Source organism: Xenopus laevis, chromosome 1S (assembly GCF_017654675.1).
Source record: "Xenopus laevis strain J_2021 chromosome 1S, Xenopus_laevis_v10.1, whole genome shotgun sequence".
Classification (NCBI taxonomy): domain Eukaryota; kingdom Metazoa; phylum Chordata; class Amphibia; order Anura; family Pipidae; genus Xenopus; species Xenopus laevis.
In genome coordinates, this window is record NC_054372.1 from 131,399,128 (window position 1) to 131,422,622 (window position 23,495).

The window sequence follows — 23,495 nt, forward strand, 5'->3', positions numbered from 1 at the left end:
ACTTTTTATTAATTATCTTTCTGTTCAGGCCCACTCCTGTTGATCTTCCAGGTTCTGATTAAATCCGCTGACTTGTTGCTAGGGTAAAGTGGCCATAGTGACCTTATAGCTGCTTAAATTAAGAGCTGGAATTTCAATACAAAAACAAATACATACTGTAATGAATAAAATAAAATAGACCAATTGTAATTTGTCTCACAATTATTGTTATTATCATACTAAAAGTCAATTTAAAGGCAAACTATCTCTGTTCCTCTATAGTCTGTGCAAATAAAGCATTACACCATGCTGCTTTGGTATCTCATGTTTTAAACCCACAATGAATTAAGGCGATATGCGAAGCTTGGAGACAATGGAGCTTATGGAAGAGGCCTAAGCAGTCTTGAGTTTGAAGATGTTCTAGCTGTCATTGAGAAACTGTCATAAGTCCATGGTAGATACTGTATATCCTGTGAACTGAGTATCTGGTAGAATATTTTGTTATTCCACAAATTCACTAAAGTGCGAATTTTACAGAACGTTGCCTCTTTCGCCAGAGTTTCCTTCACTAGCTTAGACCTGCCGAACTGATAAGATGAAGCTACACCCTTCACAATCTTATGTCAGTGAAATCATCTCCTGTATGCCGAAAAGTCATACAAATTAAAATATATATATATATATTTACCATTTGAGGGGCATGCCACAGTTGTTTTAGGATGGGTTCATGTCAAGGCCATTATAGGATCTCTTTTGTCCTTATTTTGCTTCCTTGGAATAAGTTGCCACTTCGAGCATTTGCACCAACATCACTGATAAATATATATACAACCTATATGTACCCGCCCTATTCAAATTGACCTAAGTGTAAGTGCACTAACGAAGTTTTCGCTAGGCAGAAACGAATGTTAACAAAAGTTTGCTATGAAATGCTCACGCCGCTGAATTAACGCTAGTGAAACTTCTCCAGAGTTTGGCTGCCGAGACGCAACTTCGCATTTTAGTGAATTAGCATAGTGGTAGCGAATTTACCCTTGGCGAAGTGGAGCAGATTGTGGCAAAGCCATTTGTTACCTAACTTTGGATAAGTAGAGAAGACTATGATCACACTGGGGCTATTCTCCTAGTATGCATACATAATACAAAGGATTGACTGATGCTAGAAATATGGACTTGAATAGTTCTGCCAGATGGACAACCTATCAACTAACTACTTATTTATTTATGACAGGGATGTAAAACCTGTTGCCATTAGTCTTGTTTAACCAAAACGTATACAATCACGGTGTGGGCCATTATTTACTAAAACATTAATCATATCAAATAGTAGAAATGTACTTGATCATAAAATGTACACAGCAGACTGCAGCCTTCCATCTTTCAAGTCTTCATGCCTCCATAGGCAATACAAATCCCAAATTACCAAAGTGAATCAGCAAAACCAACCAAACAAGCAGCCAGATGACTTCTATGTTATATACATCATCAAGAGCTGAAATGGCAACCTCTATGCACACTGTAAGGTTAAAGTAGCTTATCAAAGTCAAGTGTTCATTTATAATGCACTAATCTCTTCTTTGCATAAATAATAATCATCTAATAGTGTCTGAAACAGTTATGAATAGATTTAGTATATAAAAGATTTAGTAGATTTAGTATATCAAATATACTAATGCTGAACTTTAGGTCCCTATGACCTGTAGCCGTTATGCTGTGTTCGGTATGCAACTTCCCCTTTCTCGGAAATTCCAAATCAAATCATCCCACACAAAATGTCATCTGCAGAAAAGGTGACCAGAGCACATATGATTTGCTTGAAAAAGTATCAAGTATGTCGTAAATGTGCAAAGTACAGGATCCCACAAACTTTTCCACGTCCTGAGTTACCCACCAATAGTTTCTGTTGTTTCACCCAAGTTCATTCATTTTCTGTGATGCTTTTTAATCATGTTGCCACCAATGACTAAATACAGTATATGTTCACATATTCAAGACATGTCAGTTACAGAGTGGCAGCATATTCTAATTAAATCAGTGATGCATCAGATAGATTGCTAGCTTTCAGTCAAATGCAATATGAACTATTATTTATGTTAAGTTAAAGTTAAGTTAAAGAAAAGCTGACTGAACACTCACAGATGATCAATTGTGCTTAGATTATAAACTATGGTTACAATGTGGTTTGAGGTTTTAACAAATATGGTGTCAATGAGGTTGTACTCTGTGGAATCCATGTAAGCGATTTGGTGCATCTTTAAGACAATAAAAATTGTAGTTAATGTACTATAAGCAGAAAAAATGTGCCCAGATATTTTACTGATATATCAAAAGATAAATATAAAATGTATTAGCTGATTCAGAGGAAGAGAAAAATCTAAATAGGCAGTCTGTCTCAAAACATCAAAGTGAAATGTTTCTCTTCAACAAGAATACTTATTGATACTTTGGTGGAATAATAAATGGGGTAAGCTCCCCAACTGCAAATAAATGAGCGTGTGCGGATTAAATTGTGCATCTCTTCAACACGAAAACATTGTAAGGTTGCAAGGTGTAATCTAAAGAATAAGTGAGAGAAGGGAATCGATTTAAGAGACGACTTGACAACTTGAAAAAACTCGGAAACATTCTGGGCAAGATTTATAATGTGGTAAAAAAAAAATGGCGGAATAATTCATCAGTGTGTAAAAAACGGCATAATTTCTTTTTACACCTTTTTTCCAGCGAATTACGTTTTACACAGCATAATAAATAGGCCCTGATGTGTACCACGCACCCCTTCTACCATTAAGGACTAAGTAAGTGCACCTGTGCATGTGGAATATTCCAGAAGTAACCAATCAGGTGCCATGCACTTTTAAATTAAATGCAGCCTTAAATGGAATGCTGATGATTTGGGGTTAGGCTACAGTTAATGTATAGTTCTTTATTGCTTATAGGTAGTACAGGTATGGGATCTGTTTTCCAGAAACCTATTATCCAAAAAAAATGAATTACTGGAAGTTCATACCCCATAGATTCTATTTTAAGCAAATAATTAAAATTAAAACATAAATTATTAAGATAATTTAACAGTACCTAGTAATTGATCAAAACTAAGATATAATGAATCCTTGTTAGAGGCAAAACCATCCTATTGAGCTTGTTAAATGCATAAATGATTTTAAGGGGATTTAAAATATAAAGATCTAAATTACAGAAAGACACCTTATTCAGAAAACCCCAGGCCCAGAGCATTGTTGATTGTAGCCCACATACCTGCAATTTCTGGCACGGCTGGTATTAAGTCTACTACTGAGACCCTAAGATATATTTGCATTTAGGATATTAATAGGGGGCTCTATAAAGGAACTGTTAAAAGAGACACAAAGCCAGTGTTCTTACAGTATTGAGAATGTGAACACTTTAAGACATGGCACTGTATGAGTGGCAATAGCAGACTTAGGAGACCTTTGATGAAATAGTCATGTAGAAGGTGCATTGTTCTAGTTTTACACTTACTTCTAAAATGTATTTTGTTTTAGCTCTATAGTGGCTTCTTTTTCTTAGGTTTTTCCTAGCTCAAATGGACACTTCTGGGACCTGAAAGGCAAGTACTATTTTATGATTATTCCAATCCAAGCCTTGTAGGAGTAAGGCTGCCTCGACACCATTCTTTGGTTGACAGACCCAGACCCGGGGTTCAAACGCGTTGGGTTTTTTTCACCTATATTGTGGAATGATGTAATAAAAGAGAGATTTTTTTTGCTAGACTGATGTGCCTGTCCACTCTGTTTTACTTTTCCTTGACAGAAGCATGAGAGCCTTTTTCTGAGTATAATCATTGATCCTATTGATCCAATAATGTTGGATATGCAAACACTTCAATTCAGATATTTCAACAGCAATTCAATAAGGGATTTCAACAGCATTCAGAACTATTTGGAAGTGAAACCAGCAATCTCAGCAACTTGGCAACTTGTGCTTTACTTACAGAATCTTAACCTTGTGACACTTTAGTTGCTTGAACTTAAAGAGAGAAACAATTACTTCCTGTACAAAATTGCAGGAAGGAAATAATTCAAGTTATATTTATTTAGGGAGAAAGCATAAATGCTCTTGTAAAACCTTTTTATAAACCGAATGTTTACACCTTAATAAAATAAGTGTTTTTACTGTATATGGAGTCCAGGTATAGGATCTGGAGGTAAAGGATTTCCAAGTTGAACTTTAATTCTCATTTTTAGAAGAAATCTTGGGTGCCTGTTTCTTAAAAACAATTTAGAACTTAGAAACAACTGATCTGTTAAAGAACAGTTTCTGATTGACCCAAAATTTGCAAAGAAGGTACTTTAATTAATACACCAGCTAGTTTAACACCAACCATCCATAGTGTGCAGTTGAAAGATAGTTATAGGATCCCAACTCTTTTACAGACTAGGGATTACCAATAACATCTCCGGTCCAATGGGAAAACATGCCTCCCACAGGACAAAGTTTAAACTATCCACAATAGGAGAAGTAAACTCTTTGGTCTGGTGAAGCAAACATACATATATATGCACTCATCTTAAACTTACACACTGAAAACATGATTAGATCCTACAACTATAGCACAAACTGTGTGTACTGACTGATTTTATATAGAACAATGGACATAAGGATAAGGTACAATAAGTTTTTTAACCAACATTCTGTAATTATACTACACTAATATATCAGGCAAAGAACTCTATCCAATGCCTAATAGACAGTTGGGTGAGTTGGAAAATTATATACATACAGTATATAGGGTGGTATGCCTAATATATATATATATATATATATATATATATATATATATATATATATGTGTGTTTGTTCCTTATTTGTAGGATTAGGCATGAAAAAGCCATGCAGAGATCTAAAAATTCTTATAAAGAAAAATGTATTATTGTTCCAGCAAAGGGACAGACACAAATTAACAGTTTGTAAACTGTAGGGTTTGACAAACTTGATTTCCTAAACTTCCTTCCTACTTATATTCACGTCAGACAACCTTGCAGAACAAATACATATGTAGGGATGTGAAAATCTTAGACACCCTTACACTTTACAGTCAGGCACATCCCAAGTAATATGGACACCTCAGTGGGTCCTTATGGGGACCATTGTGCTTATGTAACCCCTGCAGTTCACACAGTGTACACCAGAGTATAAAAGGTTTAGGAACCATGTGCTCTGGGTCCATTGCTTTAGCCCAACCAAGCAGGCTGGAAGGGAATGGGTAGTGCTGACCCTAGGCGCCTTGGCCCTAGTAAATAGATAGCTATACTCGTTTTATAGATCACTCTAGGAGTGATAGAGAGGTTATTTAGTTGAGCAGCTCAAGGCTCCGCCGAGGAGATTAGAGGGATTAAGATCCCAGGGAATTACTGACCCAGAGTAAGGAACCAATTGTTGAGATAGGGATGTCAGGAGTTCCCCTAGTCTGCCACTGGAAGATATCCTAAAAACCGGGCAATACCCATCACATGCTGTCAACTTACTCTCTGCTGTATATTCCCTAGCCTGTGGGGATTCAGCCTATACATGCTGTGAGTATATGCTTCTTTTATGCTGCTGTGTATGTTCTATACTCCATTGTGGATCAATGTGCTAAAGAACTACTGGTGCCCATCACTGTGCCATTGCACCAGGTTACAGTTACACTACACCCTTGCCTCCACACCGTTGCGAGGGCTTACCCCTGAGAAAGAGAGCTCATCTGTGGTCTCAGCCCACAAAGGAAAGTAGCTAAAACTGCCCTAGCACAAAGCAGTTTACTATAGCGCTACACATACAATTCGTATTACTGAGGGAATTAAAACTCAACTGGGGAATGGCTTGCTCTATACAGACACCAGTTTGTGTCAAGCCAAGGTGTTCTTCAAGGAGTAATGCCTAAAGAAATTATATATCCTTGGTGTTAAATATTACCTTTTTTTAAATGTATGGGATTCTCTGGAGCTTACCTTTATTTTGTCCCTTCCATGCACCACAGGAAGCTAATTTGCTGGGGAAAAATAAGTAGAAGGAGCATCTAGGTTTGACATATCTGTAGTGGAGCATAGGTTAATATGCCTGGTATTGCTGAAGTGCAGTATTAAGCTCCTTTTCCACAAAATAAAGCACATATTGCCATTAAAAACATGGGACCAACTCTGGTATCAGCAGAAATATCGCTGCTGATGAAATAAACACTGTCACTGAATACTGCAAAAGGTAGAATTTATTGTGGTGTTCTGATAAAGAGAATGTTATCATAGAGAAGTCTGCTAAAGTGCAACAACATATGGAATAAAGATATAGATGTGCTCAGTGTAAGCTATTGGTGGTTCACTGGTGTAGGTTATATGAGGTGGTAATGCATAAAAAAGGGGGATTATCAAAACAATAGTTCCAAAAGTGCCTCTATATACATACATATAAAGGGACATGTATTTACCTTGACACAGTGGGGCTCATTTATCAACACTGGGCAAATTTGCCCAAGGGCAGTTACCTATAGCAACCAATCAGCGATTAGCTTTTTAAAGCCAGCTGCAAGTAGAACAATGAATGCAGCAATTTGATTGGTTGCCATGGGTTACTGCCCATGGGCAAATTTGCCCAGTATTGATAAATGACCCCCCGTGAGTTCAGTGCAATTTCAAGTGCAATCATCATGTTCCAACAATGTAGTGTTTTTTCTCCCAGAATTCTAACGACATTGCGAATGCAATCGGGTCATTTGTTTGGTGCAACCTTCCCTGTCAGAAAAGAAGGCAGGAACATAACTATATGGAAGTGCAAAAAATGAATTTTGAAGCAAATGCCTTTAATGAATGTGGTTTTAGGCGCAATTCAATGCAAGGAAAAGAGCAAGCTGTAAACTGCACTTGTAAATGACCCCTTTAGTCTTCAGGCACAGTATCATTTTTTTTTCTTTGTGGTTATGAGCAAGTGTTCTGTATGTGTAGATATAAAGAATACAAAAGACATTCACTCTCCTGGATTATGATGTAAAGTTGAAAATTAATTTATTTTATTGCGCCCAACATTTTCGTCACCATTCGGTAGGACCTTTCAAAAGGATAAAAAGGTTTATAAACATCACAATAAAATACCATTTCCATTTACAAAATGAAGCATAACATAGTGAAGATCCAGTTCATATTGTGCAATCCATTCTGTATTTCTCATGTTGATCTACTGTGTCATTCTTGTGATGTGCAAGTACAAATTTAGTCCATTGCAAACACAACGCTTTGATGTGCTAAAATCAATTCTTATATTAATATGCTAGGTATCATTCTTAATTACATGCAAGACCAGTTTATTTGAGTTAGTCCATTGGAAATCATTTTTATTTCTGTTGAAACCAGTTCTCATATTGAATCCATACTGAATGATGAGTAATGTCTGTGTAATATGTTGCCACTATATAAATAAAGGATAATAGTAATTAAATAGTCCTGACCAACCAAAAGTGTTGGTATTTAAATATCAGTAGGTTAAACTTATTTTCTGTCTACAATCTCTAAGTTCACAGGGCTGATGAACCAAAAGGTCATTGGTGATAACTAGTTTTTGTATTGCTCTCTAGCCTTGCCACAGCCAGGAGATTGCCTCTCTCGTGTTTAAAAAAAATTGTGATGCAGAAGAAGCTAAAACACAAAAAGAAAATAAATGCACTAAATGTATCTACGAGTTTACCCCAAACAGAGAAAAGAAAAAGCTGTTTGTCTCAGTCAGATAACTCTCAGAACACACAGCAGTCAGTTATTTGCACTTACTCCCTTCTTGCTCCCAGCATGCACAGCAAACACCAACACATTAAGTTTTTTAATACTGCTTAACACTTAGGGGCCGATTCACTAACTTCGAGTGAAGGATTCGAAGTAAAAAAACTTCGAATTTCGAAGTGTTTTTTGGGCTACTTCGACCATCGAATGGGCTACTACGACCTTTGACTACGACTACGACTTTGAATCGAACTATTCAAACTAAAAATCCGATAGTCGAAGTACTGTCTCTTTAAGAAAAAACTTCGACCCCCTAGTTCGCCATCTAAAAGCTACCGAACTCAATGTTAGCCTATGGGGAAGGCCCCCTATGTTTTTCTAAGTTTTTTTGATCGAAGGATATTCCTTCGATCGTTGCATTAAAATCCTTTGAATCGTTCGATTCAAAGGATTTTATCGGTCGATCGAAGGAATAATCATTGATCGTTCGATCACACTATTTGCGCTAAAATCCTTCGACTTCGATATTCGAAGTCGAAGGATTTTAATTCCCAGTCGAATATCGAGGGTTAATTAACCCTCTTAATTCACATGCAACCCTTAGATCACATGCAACACTCGCTTTGAATTCACAAAGTCAAGGTTTCAAAGCCAACTGGCATTTAGGCAGGTTAAAAAAAAGTTAATGTACGTGTGTCTTTTTTCAAACTAACTTACTATGTTACTATGTATATACATTGTTCTGATTTTATCACAGGAAAATGCCTTCTTGCTCGGGAAATTGTAAAATTCCTGGAAATCATTTACATGCAAGTCCAGGAGGCTCTGGTTTGGGTCATCCCATATGCAAAACCCTAAAGTAGTCAGGGAAACTGAAACAAAAGTACACGTCAAGAAGGAGCTATTATAGAAGAAGCCATAATGCCATTCAAAAATGTAACCTATTGGTAGCAAAGGAAATAAAGAGACACCATAAATAATTATCTTGAAGCCTTCAAGCACTACCCAGATGCCAAATGGGGTTAAAGACTTCAAAAAAACAATCTCAGTACAGAAGCCTATACTCGGTCTAACAGTGTAGGACAGGAAATGTTAGATGATACTGCAACAAATTCAGCTTAGTTTCCACTTGGCATAAGATCACAGCCATTCAGATCTGTGAATGCTGAAAGGGTTGCCTGAGCTGAGGAATTGTTATTGATGAACATGAGCTTTACTTTAAGGGTGAACATGAATACAGGGGGTTCGTTTTCATAACAGTGGAATCTAACAAAGCATCAGAGAGTGGTGCTCGTTGCTTGGCAATGTTGATATTAGAAGATTTTTGTTGTGGAGTAGCTATTTCCTCTAAGGTTGAACACTGATAAATAGGATTCATTTTCTGAAGCTGTGAATGTAATAAAGCATCAAATGGTGGTGGGATTGTAGGAGGTATGGCAGGTTTAGGTTTTGGAGATGACTTTGGCTTATTGCTTGCAAGTGGAGTGACATCAATTTCACAATAAATGTGCAACTTGTCATTTGTATCTTGGTCCAGCGCAGGCATGACTAACAGTGCTTTATTGTTTCCTGATATTTCAGTTTCCATGTCAGTAGAATTATTGTTTGTCCACTGAATAATGAAAGAGAAAAGAGTGTATTAGTTAAATCACCTGTTTCATGTGATGATAGAACATTGTGATGTTGTTCTGGAGGCAAGAATAAAGATTTTACGGGGGGCAGTACCAGTAAAGACCCATGGGGGGGACTTAAAAAAAAGTGTTGATACTGAGACAAATGAAAAGTTGGGATTATTTGTTGGACTTCCCGCCATATTCACTAACCTCTATCTCTTTGTCTTTTAAACATGGTTTACAGATTTTGTCTCTCACATGATATTTTAAACAACATTTTAAAGAATTTTTTTGTGAATTTGTCTATAGCTCTTCCTAAACCTGTCAGTCTCTCATCAGGTGACTCTCAGCTGAACCTGAGTCCAGTAACAGGGCTTTTACCCCAACAATAGGCTACTAATCCCCAATGAATATGCTAAAGTCTCCACTATACTGCCACTGAAATAGGGGTGAATATTGATTGATTGGAGGAAATAACACAGATGACTGGGGAAACAGTTACACTGAGCTTTACTCCATTTTAAAAATGATAGGAGAAAATGTTGTTAAAAATGTTGTTTTCCCTTTTTTGTCGTTTTAAACATCTTATTCACAAAAGTCTTAATAATATAATGTCTTTCTTTTACCAAAAGTCACAAGCAGAAATCAATTGGAATTTTCTGTTTGTGAATATGGAGACTGTATACTTTTAACACCACTCTTATGCCAAAAAATGCTATTTCCCATTGTGTGAATCCCCCCTATGGAGTACTACAATATCCATGTACACACAATCACTACTAATGACCTCTAATTTGTTATAGTTTATATGAGGAGAGGTCAAATTAATGTAAATAACTTTTGCATGTCGGGTTCAGGTGATTGGACTTGAGGTAGACAGGTAAATATATTTGCAGATATACAGCAAAAAAAGCACATCTCAATGTAACCTTTGTATGTCATTTAGTAAAGTGTTGCTCACTCATACATGGGACTATATTTTAATGACCCAGGAATACAAGATAATGAGCAGGAGTCAATTAGATGAGAAAAGCTTATTTCAATATTCAATCCAGATTGTCCCATAAAGTCAAATGTAATTCAATGAGAAAAACCTTTTCTTGCCACAGGTGGCAGTACCCAGTGGATTACCAGGGGTGGCAAAAAGATGCTCCTGGTAACTTTGAAGGAGTGGTAACACCAAAAATTTAAAGTGCTTTAAAGTAATGAAAATATAATATAGTGTTGAGCTGCACTGGTAAAACTGCTGTGTTTGCTTCAGAAACTCTACTATAATTTATATAAACAAGTTCCTGTGTAGCCATGGAGGCAGCCATTCAAGCTGGAAAAAGAGACAGGGAACAGGATACACAGCAGATAACAGATAATCTCTGTAGTATACAATGGAATTCTTTAGAACTTATCTGTTATCTACATGTCTCCTGTGCTTAAATGACTGCCCCCATGGCTACACAGCAGCTTGTCTATATAAACTATAGTTGTGTTTCTAAAGAAAACCAGTGCAGGGCAACAGTGCATTATATAGTCATTCATTTAAAACACTAGGATTTTTTTGGTGTTACGGTTCCTTTAATAACTAAAATTCAGATTTTTAGCATTTTTACTCTTCTAGTGCAATAGCTGAAAAGCTAAGCACAGAGAAGTGAGGAGGGTGTCATCAGAACAGCCACGGCCGGAGCAGTTATAAAAATGATTTTTTGAAATGGCATCAAAGACTTGATTTAGATATGACTTACAACGTGATTTGATTTATTACGATGCTTCTTTCCTAAGGAATAAAAAGAATGCAATGTTCATAAAAAGATTACAATAGAAAAAAAAATCTATAAAGTTCATTTACAGCTACAAGTGCAATTGACTAAAATGGACAGAAAGTTGTTACTGTGTAGCCTGCATACATAATAGGAACTTCTCACAACTTGTCAATCATCAACTGTAATGTGTTTGGCATTCTAGCAATAAAAAAACCTAAACACTGTATTGTAGGGAAAACATGGTGCTTTATCCAAAAATGCACTTAGCACTATTTGCTATGTTCAAATTTAGCCTTAGTGTAGCTCATTTAATAAACCTTGGGCAGTTCCAAATTCCTGAAAAAATTTGAGTAATACCTATCTATATTGCCTCATCATGGGTGCCCCTTTAATTGACAAAAGTGCAATTACTGGGACAATAAAAAAAAAATGCTGTTCACGACAGGGCAAATCTGGAAAGGGTAAGTGTAATCTGATAAATTATTACAATTACTGGAGGGGGGGAAAATTTACACTTTACTTTTCTTTTAATTGAAGTATTAGATGAGGGCTCTAGTTTGCTATTAGAACAGTGTTGATTTTTTAAGAATTATATCAATATAAACATTTACTTAGTATTTAAAAATATTTACCTATTAGCACATATATGCATGCATAGTCCGACCTGGGGGGAACTGACTTAAGTTTCGGGAATCACAGAACAGAAAGGAATAAATCAACTGTCGCATCCAATAGCAATTACATTTGCACACAAATTTAAAACAATTGAAAATGTGTATTTAATGTATACTGAAAAAAGCATAGAATTTGCTTAGATGCTTAGAATTAGAAATCGCTTTTCATGAGGCATTGGGTGGAGGATCTCTTTAAAGGAGAACAATTTTTTTGCCATGGACCCCTTGCTCGATTATCAGTTTTCAGCAGCAGAACTTGAGCACATTATGAATACATTGCGACCACCATATTTTCTTCCCAACATATCACTTTCTCCGCAAGCTCATAATTGCACATGCACCACAGTTCCACACTGAATACAAATATATAAGAAGCAATATTGTTTCTCCCCAGAAACAAAGCACAATGTTGCCTATAGGCTGCAAGAAGAAGGGATGGGATATTAGCAAGATCAGTGATGATGTGTGGCCTTATTAGCTTGGAAAGTGAACACCGATGAAACAGAGAGCAGGCACATGTTAGGAATGTTCGTCAGTGCATGCTCCTGCCAAGACGGGGGAATTTGGATTGAAAAAGTAAACAGGTTGAGGTCATTCTACTTCTATGCATACTCAAATATTTAATTGCCCTTGCATTTAGGCTGTCCTTTCATGAGAAACAGCAAATGTTTTTCCCTGCACAGCTAAACATTTAGGGGCAAATTTACTTAAGGTCGAATATCGAGGGTTAATTAACCCTCGATATTCGACTAGGAACTAAAATCGTTCGACTTCGAATATCGAAGTCGAACGATTTAGCGCAAATCCTGCGATCGTACGATCGAAGGATTATTCGTTCGATCGAACGATTAAATCCCTCGAATCGAACAATTCGAAGGATTTTAATACAACGATCGAAGGAATATCCTTCGATCAAAAAATCACAGGCAAGCCTATGGGGACCTTCCCCATAGGCTAACATTGACTTCGGTAGCTTTTAGCTGCCGAAGTAGGGGGTCGAAGTTTTTCTTAAAGAGATAGTACTTCGACTATCGAATGCTCGAATAGTCAAACGATTTTTAGTTCGAATCGTTCGATTCGTAGTCGAAGTCGTAGTCGAAGGTCGAAGTAGCCCATTCGATGGTCGAAGTAGCCAAAAAAACACTTCGAAATTCGAAGTTTTTTTAATTCGAATCCTTCACTCGAGCTTTGTAAATGTGCCCCTTAGCCAGGAACCCTTAAGCAATCTGTACTGATCAGTTCCAAAGCATGTCAACACATAAAGGAGTATCCAACATACCTCTGCTGCAGACTTGAGCTTTCAGAAGGATGACAACTACAACACATGTCAGTATCATGATGGCTCCACCAGTAATACCATAAATCCATAACTGTTTTGGTTCAATATCTGCATAAGAATATGTAACAGTAAGAATGGACAAAAATACATTTTATCATAGAAAATTGTACGGCAATGGATTTAAATTAGTTGTTCCAAAGAAATGAACCCGTGTCAAAAAGATTGATCTCTGCAAACCGATTTTAATGAATTACAATGAAAAAGTAAAATAAAGACTGGATACACCCCTTCAAGTCAGTACTTAGTGGATGTGCCTTTGGCAGCATTTACAGAATTGAGTCTGTGTTGATCAATCCATTTTGCAAATCTGGGTAATGCCATTTTTTTTTTTTTCTTGGAACAGTAACACCAAAAAAATTAAAATGTTTTAAAGTAATGAAAATATCATATGCTGTTGCCCTGCACTGGTAAAACTGTTTGATCTGTTTGCTTTAGAAACACTACTGTAGTTCATATAAACAAGCTGCTTGTTGAAAGAAAGGCTATATGACACAGGTTAAATAGTGGATAACAGATAACACCATTATGTTCTACAGAGCTTATCTGCTATCTACTGTGTAACCTGAGCCTTTTCTCATTTGAATGGCCGCTCCCATTGCTACACAACAAAAGCTGAATCTTGTGAAGTATGGTCGAAACAGCTAGAAATAAAACTGGTCAAACATGGAATCGATCAGCTGAGTAAAGCCCAAACTAATTCGGAAAATGACTGGTTTTAATTTAGTTGATTAAATCTTGCCTGACATTAGGATTAATGCAAATACAAACATATAACTCAGACTAATGCAACCAGTTTAAATAAAAAAAATTAAGGGGTTTGTTCACCTTCCAAATATTTTTTTCAGTTCAGTTGCTTTCACCAGAATAAAGACATTTTTCAGCTGCCTGTCACCTCTTATTTTTTACTGCTTTTCCAAAATTGAAGTTTAGAGTTTAATGTTCCTGTCTCTGGTGTTTCAGTCTGGCAGCTCCAGGTGCTGATTCTGAACTGTTACAATTTGCTCCATCTATTGGTTTTTACTAAAACTCGACTTTTTCTCACTATCATTAAAAAAAAATTGACCAAACTCCCAAACCTCAATCCCCTGAATTTACCAATAATTATTCTCGAAAAAATTGAAAAAACATGCCAACAACACGGTGCGTCAATTTTAAATGTGCGACTTTTTAAATTTAATAATCGGATCGTACTTATTTTTCAAGTTGATGCCAAAATTGATGCCTTGAATTATTTGGATGAAAACCAGCATTAAAAGCCCAAAACTTTCGACAACCAAGAAGGCACCTTTGGAGCATAATAAATCATGAAATATTCAAGTTTTTTTCCTCTAAAAATTTGTTTTTCCCCTTTATGAACTCAACCAGAAAAATCTGAGGTTTATTAAATAGTTACTACATTTCTCAGCAGCAACTATAAGATATGAGCAAGTATTGTATAAATTCAAGAGCTGCCTTTAATGAAACTCAGGGATTCAACTCAGCAGGGACAAATATAACAAATGTATCAACTAAATGTATCAATTTAGAATAGTTAAAGAGTCTACGTCCCCCCCACCCCCGAGCTGCTTTAGAAGGAGAAAAATTAAACTTTTTACACTTCAATATTAGAAAAATGGTCCCAAATAGAAAATAGAAAGTAATTGGAAAATATATTTACGTATTTCTGGTCGGGGCTCACCGCGTTTTTACCCGGTGTCCTGCCTGAGCAGCCCAAACCTGCATCTCCAATTACATTATCTAAATACATTTTACTGTATATGTTTACCCTATCACAAAAGACACACTACTTATTTACATATATTGTGGCTATAGGACATGTATTCATGAATGGCTGGCAATTAACACACTTTACAAATACTGCTTTTATTATCTTTTATCTGTAGTAATGTGCATAAAATTGTATTATAGTGCAGTGAGTACCTGCTGGTGTAAAACCGGCTGAAGGTGTGAAGATGTCAGGTCCTAAAGGCTGGTTAGAATTCAAAGATGTAGAAATAGCATAATCAGGGACTGGATAAGAAGGAGGTTGGGAGAGAAAGAAAATGTAAAAAGTAGTAAAATATATAAGCAAATAACAGTGTTCATCCTTATTTGATTTGAGATTATTCATTTTGTGAAGTAGGGGTTATGTATGTACATTGAATAACTTAAGTATTCATATTCCAACTTTTTCCGAAGCCTCTGCTGCATTTTAGAAAAAATTTTATTATTTAGTATATGAATAAATAGTAATGTAAACTGCACCTGCGATACTTGCTCGCATTGTCTATAAAGATTCTCATTTATGCAGGTCATGATATACAGTATCTAGTAGAATTAAGCCCAAGGCAACTGGACATTTAGGGGCAGATTTATCAAGGGTCGAATTCGAAATTCAACCCTTGATAAATGCCTCTAAATATCCAGTTGCCTTTGACTTAATTCTACTAGATACTGTATACAGGCAGTCCCCGGGTTATGTATGAGATAGGGTCTGTAGGCTTGTTCTTAGGTAGAATTTGAAGGTAAGTTGAAAAATATACACTTACCTATTAAATGCAACTTAGAGAGAGAAGTTTTCGCTTAACACAGTATTTATTTTTACCTTTCTGTGCTCTGCAGTAGACAACACATGTCAGAGAGGATTAAGGCAGGTGGTTTATTAAAGCTAAATGCTAATACAAGGCAAGCAAACCATAGTACATTACTGTAATAGGCTTTATTTGTAAGTATGAGTTGTATGTAAGTCGGCGTATGTAACTCGAGGACTCTCTGTACTTGCTCACATTGCTACTTTTATCTCTCCTATTATTCCATTATGTCCATATGAACATAATTAATGTAAACTGATATACCAGTTATTATTATCCTGTAAATTAAGGGGCTATTTACTATCATCACCGTTGATGTTGCCCATAGCAACCAATGAGGTCATTTTATTCATTCCTATGGGATTTTTTGGAAGCATATTTATCAATGGGTGCAAGTGAGAGATAAAGATGATTCTAAAAAACCCATAGGATTGAATAGAAAGTGTTTTTTTTTCTCGGATGAGCTCTAATTTCACATTTTGTTAAATCTGCCCCTTAGAGACTGTTTCATTTCTATGACCGTTAGTAGTAAGTAATAAGAAGTAAACACACTGCAAGTCTTCCCTATTCTGTTTCAAAATTATGGAACTTTAATTTACCAAAACACTGAAATAAACCAGTAGGTTTTATGAATGACAAACTGTGAATAATATAGTGCTATAACAAACAAGGGAAAGTTGTGCTCATTTTTAAAATCATTAGGCGGGGGTGCAATGAGGGTGTGACCACAAAATACATATAGACAAATACAAGAATCCTCTGTACTCAACCCATTATCAATATATTTAAGACAGAGACATGTTGTGCATACTGCTACTGAAAAATGCCTTATGAGCACAACTTTCCCTTGTTTGTTATAGTTATACAGGAGCAGTGACCAGCTCCATGTTGTAGCTCCCACCCTTCCCAGCTATAGTCAGGTGATCCCACTGGTGTCTAATAAAAGGGCAGCCAAGTATGGAGGTTTACTTTGAAAGCAGCTAGTAAGTTGCAGGTAAAACCTAGTCCCTTTGTAAAATGTATAATGAAGCAATAGAATTCTTAATGAATCAGATGAAAATTGAGCGTAGGACTGGCCAGATATGGGATGACTTTGACGTAGTTGGCCAGCTTAAATATATTGCAATATATGGACAAACAACCCCTGTGTTGTTTAAAGGGTAAGGCATTTTTCGGTAGCAGTATGCACAAAATGTCTCTGTCTTAAATATATTGATAATGGGTTGAGTGCAGAGGACTCTATTTGTCTATAATATAGTGCTGCCTTAATTTAAAGGACAGCTCCTGGAGTTCAGACCTGGAGCAACCCTTTCAAGTCATTTGACAAAATCCAGAAAGCAAGAAAATTCTGGCAACTGCTGCTTTTCATACTAAGATTTTCAGTTTATATATTTAGTTTTAAAAATGGCTCTTGTCTTATTGTTCCATGGTGATACAGAGCAGGACCTCAAAGTCAGCCTTTCTTAGGTAAAGGCGGTGAAATAAAAATCATGTGCAGCAATGTGGCATAGAGAACCATGTACTGTAACTTCTTTATTACTACCTTGGTTGCCTCAAACTTTTGTTGCTGGCCCTATAGCAGGAGTGCTATGTTTGGTGTTCCTCCAGGTTTACCTTTGAGAAAAGCTTTTACCCTCATCTACTATGTAACTATGCAATGAATTCACATTTTAGTTGAATTAAATGCAATACTGGAGTTTAGTCTTGTAAGGATTTTGACTGTACCTTTAGAGGTGTGAGCTTCCATCACAGGTGTTTTTACTGTAGAAGTGGGAAGATAAGTAAAACTTCAAGAAACAAAAATAATATTTAAAACATATGACGAATGGTGTCTATCAACTATGTACAGTAACCATTAAGATTTCTACACACACACACACACACACACACAGACACACACACACAGACACACACACACACACACACAGACACACACACACAGACACACACACAGACACACACACACAGACACACACAAACACGGAGCCAAAATATTGGTGTAATTTATGGAATAAAGCACTTTGAGAAATATGAACATTTGGAGTGCGGACTACCTTCATTGTGTGTGTGTATATCTATCTATCTATCTATCTATCTATCTATCTATCTATCTATATATATATATATATATATATATACACAGTCATATGAAAATGTTTGGGAACCCCTCTTCTTTGGAGATTAGTTTATCATTGGCTGAGCTTTCAAAGTACCAATGTCCTTTTAAAATATAACATGCCTTATGGAAACAGTAGTATTTCAACAGTGACATAAAGTTTATTGGATTAACATAAAATATGCAATATGCATCATAACAAAATTAGACAGGTGCATACATTTGGGCACCCCAACAGAGATATTACATCAGTATTAGTTGAACCTCCTTTTGCAAATGTAACAGCCTCTAGTCGCCTCCTATAGCCTTTGATGATCTGGATTCTGGATGGCTGTATTTTTGACCATTCGTCCATACAAAATCTTTTCATTTCAGTTAAATTTGATAGCTGCTGAGCATGGACAGTCTGCTTCAAATCATCCCATAGATTTTCCATGATATTCAAGTCGGGGGACTGTGACAGCCATTCCAGAATAAATGCCTTTGTAGATTTCCAAGTGTGTTTAGGGTCATTTGGGAATATCCAACCCCTGCGTAACTTCAACTTTGTGACTGATGCTTGAACATTATCCTGAAGAATTTGTTGATATTGGGTTGAATTTATCCGACCCTTGACTTTAACAAGGGCCGCAGTCCCTGAACTAGCCACACAGTCCCACAGCATGATGGAACCTCCACCAAATTTGACAGTAGGTAGCAGGTGTTTTTCTTGGAATGTGGTGTTCTTATTCTGTAATGCAAAGCACTTTTTTGTTATGACCAAATAACTCAATTTTTGTCTCATCAGTCCAAAGCACTTTGTTCCAAAATTACTGTGGCTTGTCTAAATGAGCTTTTGCATACAACAAGCAATTCTGTTTGTGTTTCTATGAGTGCAGAAAGGGCTTCTTTCTCATCACCTGCCATTCAGATGTTCTTTGTGCAAATTGCGCTGAATTGTAGAACAATGTACAGATACACCATCTGCAGCAAGATGTCCTCCACATATGCTGCTGTTGTATTTTTCTTGGCCTGACCTGGGTTTTATAGCAACTGTGGCTTTCCATTTCATGATTCCATTCCTTACAGTTGAAACTGACAGTTTAAACCTCTGAGATAGCTTTTTGTAGCCTTCCCCTAAACCATGATACTGAACAATCTTTGTTTTCAGATCTTTTGAGAGTTGCTTTGAGGATCCCATGTTGTCACTCTTCAGAGGAGAGTCAAACAGAAGCACAACTTGCAATTGGTCACCTTAAATACCTTTTCTCATGATTGGACACACCTGCCTATGAAGTTCAAGGTTTAACAAACTAATCCAACCAATTTGGCATTGCCAGTAATCAGTATTGAGCAGTTACATGCATTCTAATCAGCAAAATTACAAATGTACCCAAATTTTTGCACAGCCAGTTTTTCACATTTGATTTAATTTCATACAACTGAATACTGCTTCACTAACGATCTTTGTTCAGAAAACACCCCAGTACTCAAATATTGACTCCTGGGAAATGAAAGACATACCACTGCTATCTTTTTTGTTGAAAGTGGAATAAATTGTTATGCAGGCTGAGAGGGGTTTCTAAAATTTTTCATATGACTGTATATGACCAAATAGTAAATTAAGGGGAGCACTTATTGAACTTTATTTAATTTTTAAAATAATTTAAGTCAATTTATCTAAGTAAATTTTTGGTTCTGCTCAGAAAACCTTCCTCAGGACAGACAATTTTTTTCATAAAATGAACTTGCTGCTTGGAATTGGAATATATATGTTAGGGGCAGATTTGTCAAAATGTTAGTTTAGAACTTGCCACAGAAAAACTCCACCCACTTTCCTTTCAATTGGATTTTTAGAAGTGTATTTATGCAAGTGAAAATTAGCCATATGATAAATACACTTTTAAAAATCCCATAGGAATGAATGGAAAGAAGATGTGTTTTTTTGCAGTGAGCTCTAATTTCTCATTTTGACTCATTTGGCCCAAGATATCTATGTTATTTTAATTTATATAGTTGCACAGCACGGTACAGCAGAAACATACATTAATAGTATTAACAGGGATACAAACAAAACTCTTGTTTCTTCGAACACTATTTTTATTGTTTCAGTAGTTAGAATTCAAATTGTACATACAGACTGTACCTTTAGAGGTGGGAGCTTCCATCACTCTGGTTATCAGTACAGCAGAGAAAGGAGTAGTAAGACCTGCAGTAAGACCTATGCAAAATAAACCTAATAGTCAAATAGTGTACATAATCTATAGTATGTAACCATAATGCCTTAAAAAGCATTCAAACATTCCTCAGTTTTTTTTAGGTTTCTTCAAGCTTCACATTTTGAGACAACTATTGTAAACTTGAGGAGTTCAATGTCCTATACGCTTATATATATTGCTAGACAAACATTTTACAGTAAATACAGGTGATAGACACTCCCAAAAATGTGCTTTGATATACTTATTTGATTCAATCATATCACACTGCAAAAAGAGGTACAAAACCAATTCTGACCAAGCAGAATTTCTGACTTTTGCTCACGTAAATCTTTTTTAGCATTTTTGGTAAGTGGTATATTTGGCGCTATATAAATAAAGGATAATAATAACCCCTACATGTAAATTGTTTTCTTACAGTCACTAATCATCCCCTAGGTAACAGAATGCTCCCATGAATTCAAATTACAGTTTCAGGTTGAATTCCTTGATTATTAGGGGTCTTATGGCTTTTACATTTTGGCTGAAGCACAGGTATGGGATCTGTTATCCGGAAAACTTGTTACCTAGAAATCTCCTGATTACGGAAAAGATGTTTTCTATTTTATCTCTGTACTAATAAAACAGTACCTTATACTTCATTCTAATTAAGATAAATTTAACATCATTGGAAGCAAAACCAGCCTATTGGGTTTATTTAATGTTTACATGATTTTTTGTAGACTTAAGGTACTGTATGAAGATTCAAATTACGGAAAAATCCATAAAATCCCAGGTCTCAAGCATTCTAGATTACAGGTCCCATACCTGTAGATGTTACATCAGTTTTTAGTTTCTCTAGTTATCATTCACACTGCACATGCAGACTGTACCTTTAGAGGTGGGAGCTTCCATCATTCTGGTTATCATTGTAGAAGATAGAGGCAGGGTAGTAAGACCTATCCAGAATAATCATTATAGTCAAATAGTGTACATGACACATTGCTTCAGTAGTAAGAATTCAAACTGCACATACAGACTGTACCTTTAGAGGTGGGAGCTTCCATCATTTTGGTAATCAATGTAGAAGATAGAGGCAGGATAGTAAGACCTATCCAGAATAATCATAATAGTCAAATAGTGTACATGGCATATTGCTTCCTAGAAACTATGTAACCATCATACCTTATTAAGCATTTAAAATGCACATACAGACTGTACCTTTAGAAGTGTGAGATTCCTTTCCTCTGGTTATCAGTACAGAAGCAAGAGGAGTAGAAAGACCTATTCAAAATAATCATGATAGTACATGGCACATTGTTTACTATAATCTACGTAACCATAATGACTATGTAAGCATTCAAACTGTGTATACAGACTGTACCTTTAGTGGTGGGAGCTTCCATCTCTTTGGTTATCAGCGTAGAAGAGAGAGTAGAAGTAAAATCTATCCAAAACAATCATAAAAATAATCAATTGGTGTACAGCTGTATATGACGATTTATTTTCTATCAACCATGTAACTACCACACAAGACTTTTATTTATACAAGTACACAGTGGGGCTCATTTATAAACTTTGTGCACGGCAGATTTGTTTGCACATCGAATATATTTGCTGTGTGCAAGGTTATATTTATAAAGCTTGACACAAGTACCTTTGATGAATAGGATTTTTTCCACTTGACTGTAGGCAAATGTAATGTAAATAGATCCTTAAAAGGCATGTTAAGGCAAAAAAATAAAATCCCATTTTTACTTTCTTTAATGAAAAAGAAACCTATCTCCAATATACTTTAATTAAAAAATGTGTCCTGTTTTTATAAGAAACCTGACTGTATGCAGTGAAATTCTCCCTTCATTTACTGCTGTGGATAGGAATTGTCAGATGGTCCCTAACTGCTCTGCAGGGAAACAATCATACTTATGAGCAGCAGGGGGAGCCCCTGCCTTACTTCCCAGCCATGCAGAACTCAAGCAGCTTTGTTTATGACGATCCCTAAGCAGCCCCAGACCACACTGAGCATGTGCACAGTCTTAGTCTTGCAAAGATGTTTAACAAAGTTACGAGATGGTGACCCCCTGTAGCCAACTTTGAAAGCATAAATGATTTGTTTGATTAGGCTTGTGGTGCAGTAAGTTCATGTTTATATTTAGTATACAAAATACAGCATTTCTAGCCTTATTCTATTTTAGACTTTACATGCCCTTTAAGCCTGTACTTTGTGCCTTTCTCTATATACTGCAGAAGAGAAGGTCCAAACCACAGCCCTGTGGAGACAATGCAGCCTTTTACTTACTACCTGCCATAGGCAAGCAGTAATTGCACCTTGTGCCTGTTGGTGCTCTCTGGTTTGTGGATCATTGAGATGTCAATGTACCACCAACATAAAACACCAGTGCAGCCATGAAAACTGGGCTGCCGAACACATGCAGAGGTGAATTCATGAGAGATATGCAGGTCTTTAAGCTCCATTCAGGAGCACAAAGACCAGCATCCATAGGCACTAAGTGTGGGGCAGAGTGCTAAGTGCACTTTTTCTGCATTTTACACGCTGCCTGCATGTTGTAAATGACACCTAAAGGGCCTCTTTTGCAAAAGGTGAAAAGGCTCAAAATCAGTCCTTTTCACTTTTTTCAGAATGCAGTGGGAAGCAGAGACATTTTGCATATTAAGCAAGCAGGTTGTAGAATTTATGTGCAGATTTATAACTTCAAAATATACAGTTCCCCTGGTAATGATATAAGGAACTTGCACCTGATGCTACAAAAGGCAGATGGTATAGTTAAGCAACTCTTGTATTGATTTATAATTTGATTGATGACACAAAACTTTACCCGTCCTCCTTATTGTAACATGATCACTTCCATAAGATAAGATTTTTCTTCCTTCTGTCTCTATCCAGTAGCCACATACATAATTTCCAGCAGCATTTCTTGGTACAGAATAAGAGGATTGTATATGTGGCAGATTTACACTGTAGATTTCTTTTCCATCTTTGTAATAAAGGATTCCTCTGACTGGATAGGATTTTGGAGGGGTACAAATCAAATCAATTGACTCATCTCTGGTATATACCGACCTGGAAGGTCTCAGAGATATAGAAGCAGATGGAGGGGGCTCTGAAACATAATGAATACAGTTATAGCAATTCTTACCAAAGAGTTTACAATGATTCTATATAGACAATAGGAAACATATATGTCTTTAAAGGAAACCTGTAGCATTTATATAAGCCAGATAGCCTCCAATATATATATATACTGATTCTTAAAATGCTGGAACATCAATTCAATTAAGACAATTGTACAAAAAGTTGAAACTGCAGATACAGTCCTCTAGGGTTTATTGTGTCATAGTATGTGCGCACTACCTCTACACAATGGCTTCTTCTTTGTGTCACTCAATTCGCTATTTTAACAAATTCTGGCAATACTTTAAAAATGCACAAGCTCCACGAGCATCCTTTTTAGTATAAGGTTACCAATGTAAAAGTTGAATTATACATGAGGGTTAATAAAGAATGTTTTAAAGATACTTAGTAGGGATGAGTAA

General features: G+C 36.3%; 1 protein-coding gene across 1 annotated transcript in view; it reads right to left on the reverse strand.

The window, feature by feature from the left end:
* Nucleotides 1-8,253: 8,253 nt before the first annotated feature.
* Nucleotides 8,254-23,495, reverse strand: part of LOC121399457 — a 34,333-nt gene continuing 19,091 nt past the window's right edge. The window contains exons 6-16 of the mRNA XM_041580203.1: nt 22,778-23,062; nt 21,325-21,387; nt 21,162-21,224; nt 20,986-21,051; nt 20,834-20,899; nt 19,892-19,966; nt 17,376-17,411; nt 15,001-15,090; nt 13,021-13,128; nt 11,050-11,081; nt 8,254-9,312 (exon numbers count right to left, since the gene is read on the reverse strand). Coding sequence (XP_041436137.1) covers nt 8,914-9,312; nt 11,050-11,081; nt 13,021-13,128; nt 15,001-15,090; nt 17,376-17,411; nt 19,892-19,966; nt 20,834-20,899; nt 20,986-21,051; nt 21,162-21,224; nt 21,325-21,387; nt 22,778-23,062 — 1,283 coding nt within the window. The 3' untranslated portion in view covers nt 8,254-8,913. The remainder of the gene's footprint in view (nt 9,313-11,049; nt 11,082-13,020; nt 13,129-15,000; nt 15,091-17,375; nt 17,412-19,891; nt 19,967-20,833; nt 20,900-20,985; nt 21,052-21,161; nt 21,225-21,324; nt 21,388-22,777; nt 23,063-23,495) is intronic.